We start from the raw sequence: 7,772 nt of genomic DNA, 5'->3' as shown, positions 1-7,772 counted from the left end.
AGCTCAGTATAGGCCAGAGCTTAATAATAATTCTAAGGAGGAGCTTAAAATTCTACTATAAATATTACTTAATTAGGTATAAGATATACTAAGAATACTTTATTTATATAAGGAGCAGCAGGCAGAGGGTATTCCTAGCCTTATATATAAGCTAGATAAGCATGAATATATCCTTTAGGGTTGAAAGCTGAGCCTACAGACTCAGTGGGATATTCAAAGCTATTTTACAGGCTAAATTATATATATCCTTGATATAACGAGAACCTCGTTATAACGAGGTTTTACTGTAGTTACCGAAGTAAGAAGAGAGAAGTGGGACAGAAGTGGTCATCGACCCCACTCACCCACGCCCTTCGGTTTGACAAGCCGCCGAACATTTTTCTGACTCAACGCAGTCAACTTGAACCTTTATTCTTTCAACATATCGACAACAAAGAGACAAAATGGAATCAGATATTCAACTACGTCTACGCTCAGAAGAACAATGTTTAAACTCGAATCAGGATCATGACCACGAACAAAATCAACAACTCCCTCCGATGGATGGTGGGAAAGACGCCTGGCTTTTCTTAGCGGCATGTTTCATGATAGAGGCCCTTATATGGGGTAAGTTCCAGCACCTCACACAGTCCGGAGCTTCTAGCAGACCTAATTCCTGTCCAGGCTTTTCCTTTGCCTATGGTATCTTCCAGGACTACTACAGCACCCATGAGCCCTTCCAAGGGTCCAGCAATATCGCCATCATCGGGACATGCACAATGGTAATTCCACTGATATATGATAGAGACCAGCTGCTGACCACCGCTCTAGGGCGTCAATTACCTTCTTGCCCCTGTTAACTTCGGAATCCTCCTTGCTTTCCCGCGGTTACGCGTCTGGGCCGCACCAGCGGGTTTTGTGACAATGTCCCTGGCCCTGGCGCTCAGCTCGTTGTCCACGACCACAACGGAGTTGATCATCTCCCAGGGTGTTTTCTACGGCCTTGGCGCGAGTGTCGCGTACACGCCGACCATCATATTCATGGATGAGTGGTTTGCGAGACGGAAGGGGCTTGCGTTTGGGATTATGTGGGTGAGTATCCCAACTCTCTGCAGCTTATATTACCATACTAAAAAAAAAGAAGGCAGGAACAGGTCTCGCCGGTGTCGTACTTCCAGTTGTGCTACAATGGCTTCTGAATACGTACGGATACCGCGTCACCTTGCGCGCCTGGGCTGTGATCCTCTTCGTGCTTGCGGCGCCTCTGCTTTATTTTGTGAAACCGCGCGTGCCTATCTCGGCGTCGTCCAGCATGCGCACGTTCAACCTCTCTTTCGTCCTTGACCGGACGTTTTTGATTTATCAGGCGGGGAATATAATCGAGGCGCTGGGGTATTTCCTTCCCACGATTTACCTTCCGACATATGCGCGCTCACTGGGTGCGAATAACCTCACCGCATCGCTGACCGTCATCCTATTAAACCTTGCTTCGGTCTTTGGGTGTATTATGATGGGCTCGTTGGTTGACCGCTGCCATGCGACAACTTGTATACTGATCTCAACTGTTGGAACCGTGTTGGCGACGTTCCTGTTGTGGGGGTTCGCGGTCAGTCTCGCGCCATTGTTCATTTTCTGCGTGGCCTATGGCATATTTGCGGGCTCATTCACGTCAACATGGCCTGCCATCCTGGGAGAAGTGCGGAAGAAGAATCCCTATGCGGATCCGGGCATTGTGTTTGGGTTCTTGTGTTCGGGACGGGGGATCGGGAATGTACTTAGTGGGCCGTTAAGTGAGGCCTTGATGGCGGGGGAGAAGTGGAGCGCGGGGTACGGGTACGGCAGCGGATATGGAGGGCTGATTGTATTTACAGGCGTGACAGCCCTCTTTGGGGGGCTGAGTGTGTTGGAGAGGCCGTTGAAATGGCTGTAAACTTATGGCTCTCACCAAAAGTCAACCTGATGTTCCCCGAGATCGGAAGAGCTGCGGGGTTACATGACCCACGGCTATACTCTTAGCCATGACCACAGACATATCTTCCACGCTTTCAATCAATTTCGCCAAGCACCAAATGATCCAGCCATTGTTCAACACATCTAACACAAAAAAATGTCCAGAATTAAATTCGCCATCCTCGATGACTACCAAAACCTCTCCCGCAAGCACTTCGCCCACCTCACCTCCCGTGTGGACATCTCCTACTTCCCCGACACCCTCGACCCGCGTGTTCCCGCACAACAGCAGCAGCTGATCGCCCGCCTGCAGCCATTCGACGCCATTCTTGCTATGCGAGAACGGACTCCCTTCAACGCAGCCACAATCGCCGCCCTCCCCAACCTGAAACTTCTCCTAACAACCGGTAACCGCAATTTGTCACTCGACCTCCCCGCCCTCACCGCGCGCGGGATCCCCGTTGCCGGGACCGTCGGCCGCCCCCCCGGCGTCAACTCTACCGTCCAACACACCTGGGCGCTGATCCTCGCTCTGGCGCGGCACGTCGCGCGCGACGACGCAGCCGTCAAGGCAGGAAAATGGCAGGGTTCGCTCGGTGTCAATCTCTCCGGCAAGACGCTCGCGCTGCTGGGACTCGGCAAGCTGGGCGCGCAGGTAGGGCGGATCGCGGTCCTCGCGTTCGGTATGCGGGTTATTGCATGGTCTGCGAATCTGACGCAGGAGAAGGCAGACGAGCAGGCGACCGCGCAGGGGCTACCGGCGGGGAGCTTCGAGGCGGTGCCGGAGAAGAGGGAATTCCTACAGCGGGCGGACGTGCTCAGCGTGCATTATGTGCTGTCTGAGCGGAGTCGGGGCATCCTCGGGGCGGAGGACCTGGCTGCGCTGCGGCCGGACGCCATGATCGTCAATACCTCGCGGGGTCCGCTGATTGATGAGCGGGCGCTGCTGGAGACGCTGAACGCGGGTCGGATACGGGGCGCGGCGCTTGACGTGTTTGATCCGGAGCCTTTACCTGTTGATAGTCCGTGGCGGACGACGGCTTGGGGGGTTGATGGGCGCAGCGAGGTGCTATTGACGCCGCATATGGGGTATGGGGAGGAGGAGCTGATCAATGGGTGGTATAAGGAGGCGGCTGAGAACTTGGAGCGGTGGTTGGATGGCAAGGAGTTGCATGTCAGGTTGAATTGACCATATGCATACGATGTACGCTAGTGACATGATGCATCGCTAGCATGCATGACATGTGGAATCTCCGTCCGTAACTACTGATTCCCTATCCCGATGGAGTAAATCACCCGGTATTAAAGTCAATGTGAAACCCACTTAAGTTGGCCTGCACGTGGATGCTCACCGGAACCACCAATTTGTCTTGTCAGATGGCAATCAGACTATTAGGCTACGCAGAACCTTAGGATTGCCTGATTAGTGCCCATTCCTAAGACAATTGGCAATTGTGCTTGGTCAATAAACAATAAATCGTACCTCGGCAACATGAGCACCGCGGCGCCGCAATCTGCTCAGTTGGTCCCGACCCACAGAACCACGTTCCATATTTCCGCTGCACAGTATTCCTCGGTAGAAGGGATCCTGTACGGAGTAGGAAAAGTAGAACCTGCTCTGAATTAGCTAGTGCCTATCAGGAAGCAAGTAAACAAATGATGCAAGCCATGATCATCAGCAGGAACACCCGGCAGGAATCGGATCACCCCACATTCACATTCATGTCTTCGTTATAAGTAGGCGGGGTACTTCGCACCCAGTCCAGGATATTTTCTGTATATTTCCATACATACCAAACTGATTCTCCATCTACCTCCTCAATTGGCATTCTCAAGGTTCTATCTTACATTTCTCAGACTATTGATCCAATTGAATCACTTTTTCAACCACAATGGCCCCCATCGCCGTCCAAGAAGCGACCCCCACACCCTGTACAACAACTACCACCCCACAACCAACCCATCCCGGCTTGATTCAAGTTAACCGCTCCCCAAAAGCCTTCGGCAGCAGCGCCTCCTCGCTTGTCTCGCTCCCAGCAGGCGCCGTATTTGCCAAAATCACCACCGCCACCCCCTCGAAGAAGGCTTACACATCCGTCCAGACGGGCCGGGACAGCCACATCGAGCTGAACTCGGACCTGGTGTTTTGCAACCACTCATGCGACCCGAGTTTGAACTTTGATATGGATAAGATGGAGGTGCGGGTTGTGGACGACCGGCCGCTGAAGGTCGGGGATGCATTGACGTTCTTTTATCCCAGTTCGGAGTGGGAGATGGATCAGGCGTTCAACTGTAACTGCGGGAGTACCAAGTGTAAGGGGTGGATCTCTGGGGCGAAGACGATGGGGAGAGAGGAGTTGGAGGGTTACTGGTTGAATCCGCACATCGAGGAGATGTTGAGGGAGAGGGACGGGCAGTTGTGAATGCTGTTCTGTTAAAATTGAGTAGACTTGATATTGATAGACTCGCGGGTATACTATGTATGCATGGGATACTGGTGTACAAAGTACTGCACAGGTCTCTGATACGACTTGCTTTTGATTTGTTTGTCTTCTTACGCAGCTCGTCGATACGATCCCCCAGTGATCGAATGGCTCCTTCAACAGACGCTCTCAGACCGATCCAGCTCCTCGACTCTCCCATCCAATTCCGTCGATTCATTCCTCACCTGGAGTAAAACTCCTTCATACTCGCCCTCCCCAAAACGCACCCCGTACCGCTCACAAGCCTGTTTTGCGGCGCAGGTGAAACACCATATAATCAGTGCCAGGGGTAGAGATTTCTATATATCAGACAATATCCAAATATACATATCACATCCTACCTCCATCATGCTTGCTGAGCCTTGATCCAAATATCTCTCCCCGCAACCAGAGTACTCACTACCATTGCCATGCCCACAACAACCTCACTCACCTGAATCCATCCCAAAAATACCCCAGGAATCAACAAATCGCATCCATCAACCACAATCCGCTTCATGAGGGGTCCGGAGCCCTCAGCCTGCCTCTCCTTGCTACTCTTGCCCTTCTTCGCATGCCGCTGCGCCTTACCGGCAGAAGCAGAAGTCGAGAAAGAAGCAAACACGAGCCCCCACAAGGCCCCAACAATCGACAACGCCAACGCGTAGAACCAGAATTTGTACGCCTCAACGATAACAGGCTCATTCCAGGACACGGGGTAGACGTCCATCGCATGGAGCTGTCAACTCGTTAGCCCGGCTCGCAAGAAACGAGTAAGACGGGGGAAAAAAAACTCACAATAGTACAATCCTCCAACACAAAATACAGCCCTAAGCACGTCCACCGGCCGAGCTCAATCAGCGTTGTCGGAAACCCCTCAGCTGCGGAACTGGTACTGCTACTGCTGCTGCTACTGCCTAGCAGCGCAAACACCTGCTCGAAACAATCGAGAAAGTTAAAGAAGCGGAAGAAGCGGCGGGCTAGAGTCAGGGGGAGACAGACGCATAAGTAATTGTAGATGGTACATTGGCGGTCATGGAGACACAGGGACTAACTCAACGCTAATTGCGACTTGGCGGTTGACCAGGTCCTTACTGTTTCATTGTCAATGCTGGTTTCGATGATGATGGTTGCGAGGGCCTGGATGAGTCGGAGGGTTTTCTCGAGGCCTGCCCCGGTGCGGGTGAAGTTGGAGAATTGCTTGATCGCGGAGGGTGTTGTTGAAGGGGCATGAGGGGCTTTCACTGTCATTGTAATGTTGTTGGACGGCGAGATGAGATTCAACTCATTGAGTGTAAGAAAATGTTTACGACTCTATGTGGAAGTGTAGGATTTGGCTTCTTGAGCTTATCGGTCCATCTCAGACCGACAATTGTCTTCATAGAGCATTCGGGATCTCTCAACCCCTAAATGCCGACTTGGCGCTACAGTCCACGATCGCAACTAGATAACTGAAGCCATTATGAAGATGGTAAATAACAAGAGTACGCATTCTAGCAAAGTCGGATTCCCGCTTCAGAATAACTATGTAAATGATCATCTACACATTGTTGGCCAGACAATCCGGCACCTGTACATCCTACGGACAGTTTTACCGTCCCTTTCCACCAGAAATATCCTGTCCCAGCCGGTACCCTCCAACCTTCTCCCATTCCACCTTCTGCCGGGTAATGGGCAATTGTCTCCGCAGGTTCTTGAACGCGCCCTCGGCCATCTGCACGAATGCACGATTGAGCTCCTCCTGATAGTCTCGCTCTGCAGCCGCAATGCGGGAGATGATGCTCTCAGCAGAGATCGAGGGAATGGCAATATTAATGGGCTTGTTCGTGTTGAGAGCCACATTGCCATCCTCATAGTAATGCACATCCACAAGGATCTTGCCGCTCACGGTGGTCGACTCGGACACGGGGACTCGGTAGATGGAGCGGAAGCGACCGTTCCTACAGCGTGTCCCTCGTTAGCCCATACATTTTCCCAGTTTTCGGCTGGCACTAACCAGAAGTTATTTGGCGAGTAGCGGTTTGCAACAAGTAGAATAGCGACAGCGGTATCGTCCTCAGTAGGGTAGACCCCGTAGGAGCAGTTGGGGTAGTGTTCCGCAGCGTGTTTAGCGAGCGATTTGAGGAGAGATTTGCTGCACTGGTTAGACCTCGAGTGAACCTCCACATGACTTGACAACCTACATCAAATCCGCATTTTGTGATTCCAGGACATAGGACTGCGCACCAGACGCTTGCTTCGATCCAATCAGCCTCCACTCACCCCCCTCATTCCAGTGCCAAACCTACCTGTGTTACATGATCCACCCCGAACGACGTTTGACTCTCAACATCAAAGTATCGGTTCCCTTCTATCTTGTTGAATTCACTGACGATGACCTAGGCCCAGTCACCTTGTCAAAATACGGCCTCTTGAAGGTTGCACGCAACGACGACCCACCTCCTGACTCGCTCCGGGTAGCTTCACGGTAGTCAATTGCTTCTCATTGTATCTTTCAAACGCAGGCGCGAGAGAGGGGATAATATCCGATCCGTCCGAGGTAAGAGCCTTGATATCTGTCGTGGACGAAGTGGTTCAGTAAGACGATCTGATCGGGATGAACGCAGGTGGCCAAGGGGATCGCGAGAAAGTTCTGCGGATAGGGGACTGTGGGAGATAATACCAGCGACGACATCAGAGAGCTAGAAGGGTATGATTAGTTTTGTATGCTCGATGAGAAAGCAATAACGTGGGTTTAAATAGGAGGAATGGTGGCCTACCTCGCCTGGCGGGGCACCTTCGATGAACGAGGATGCGAGCTCAACTGTGGAACTCATCACGACAAATCCGACTTAATATTTAACTGATTCTGAATTTGAGTTCTAAGGTGTCCTATTCAAGACAGAAAATAGGCTCAAAAATATCAAAGAGAGGACAGAGCAAGAAGATGTAAACAAGGATAGCTCTAGACAGCTCAATTGCTTGTCAGTGGAGACGGAGCTCTAGCGTGATAACGACTATCTTGCACGTGGCCTGGGGCAAAGAGACCATAGCCGTCTAAGACTATGACTGCATGATTGAGAGTGCTCTAGTAACCATATCAATACAATTGATAAAAGATTAGGGGAAGATCATGTTCAAGCTAAAAACTAGATCAAACGCCAGTATTGGTACAAATTCCTCTCAACGCCGAGCAAAGAAAGTTTGCGCCATTTCAAGTGCAAATGCTGCACGCTGAAGAGGCAACAAGAAGTTTCAATAGAGATTATATGGTATAGACGAGTCCAGCTCGTGGTTGCAAGGGTCAGGAGAATTATCAATCCGGACCCAGGCAGAACAATTATTCAATGCTCATATTCATGAAACCATCATTGGCTTCAGTCATACCCTGTAGACCCACGC

The 7,772-nt window shown here is 51.3% G+C and overlaps 5 protein-coding genes across 5 annotated transcripts; 3 read left to right on the top strand and 2 right to left on the bottom strand.

Moving 5' to 3' along the window:
• Positions 1–366: 366 nt before the first annotated feature.
• Positions 367–1,909, top strand: AFUA_6G10100 (uncharacterized protein; the record flags this gene model as incomplete). The annotated part of the gene is made up of 4 exons (XM_077805054.1): positions 367–606; positions 664–761; positions 811–1,071; positions 1,124–1,909. The coding sequence occupies exons 1-4, from the start codon at positions 444–446 to the stop codon at positions 1,907–1,909; spliced, it is 1,308 nt and encodes a 435-aa protein (XP_077661187.1). The 5' UTR covers positions 367–443.
• A 93-nt stretch (positions 1,910–2,002) lies between these two features.
• AFUA_6G10090 (D-2-hydroxyacid dehydrogenase family protein) lies at positions 2,003–3,118 on the top strand (the record flags this gene model as incomplete). Its single annotated transcript, XM_745805.2, has 1 exon — positions 2,003–3,118. Exon 1 carries the CDS (start codon positions 2,087–2,089, stop codon positions 3,116–3,118), a length of 1,032 nt encoding a protein of 343 aa, XP_750898.1. The 5' UTR covers positions 2,003–2,086.
• Positions 3,119–3,821: 703 nt separating this feature from the next.
• On the top strand, positions 3,822–4,352 carry AFUA_6G10080 (uncharacterized protein; the record flags this gene model as incomplete). The annotated part of the gene is made up of 1 exon (XM_745804.1): positions 3,822–4,352. One exon carries the CDS (start codon positions 3,822–3,824, stop codon positions 4,350–4,352), a length of 531 nt encoding a protein of 176 aa, XP_750897.1.
• A 406-nt stretch (positions 4,353–4,758) lies between these two features.
• Positions 4,759–5,642, bottom strand: AFUA_6G10070 (PEX11 domain protein; the record flags this gene model as incomplete). Its single annotated transcript, XM_745803.1, has 3 exons — positions 4,759–5,130; positions 5,190–5,371; positions 5,447–5,642. 3 exons carry the CDS (start codon positions 5,640–5,642, stop codon positions 4,759–4,761), a joined length of 750 nt encoding a protein of 249 aa, XP_750896.1.
• Positions 5,643–5,982: 340 nt separating this feature from the next.
• On the bottom strand, positions 5,983–7,207 carry cap1 (F-actin-capping protein subunit alpha; the record flags this gene model as incomplete). The annotated part of the gene is given in 6 exon segments (XM_745802.1): positions 5,983–6,331; positions 6,388–6,561; positions 6,575–6,627; positions 6,680–6,769; positions 6,831–6,938; positions 7,151–7,207. The coding sequence occupies 6 exon segments, from the start codon at positions 7,205–7,207 to the stop codon at positions 5,983–5,985; spliced, it is 831 nt and encodes a 276-aa protein (XP_750895.1).
• Positions 7,208–7,772: the final 565 nt, after the last annotated feature.

The sequence above is a fragment of the Aspergillus fumigatus genome, chromosome 6, assembly GCF_000002655.1.
Source record: "Aspergillus fumigatus Af293 chromosome 6, whole genome shotgun sequence".
NCBI classification, from domain to species: Eukaryota; Fungi; Ascomycota; class Eurotiomycetes; order Eurotiales; family Aspergillaceae; genus Aspergillus; species Aspergillus fumigatus.
This window is presented reverse-complemented; position numbering and strand designations above follow the sequence as displayed.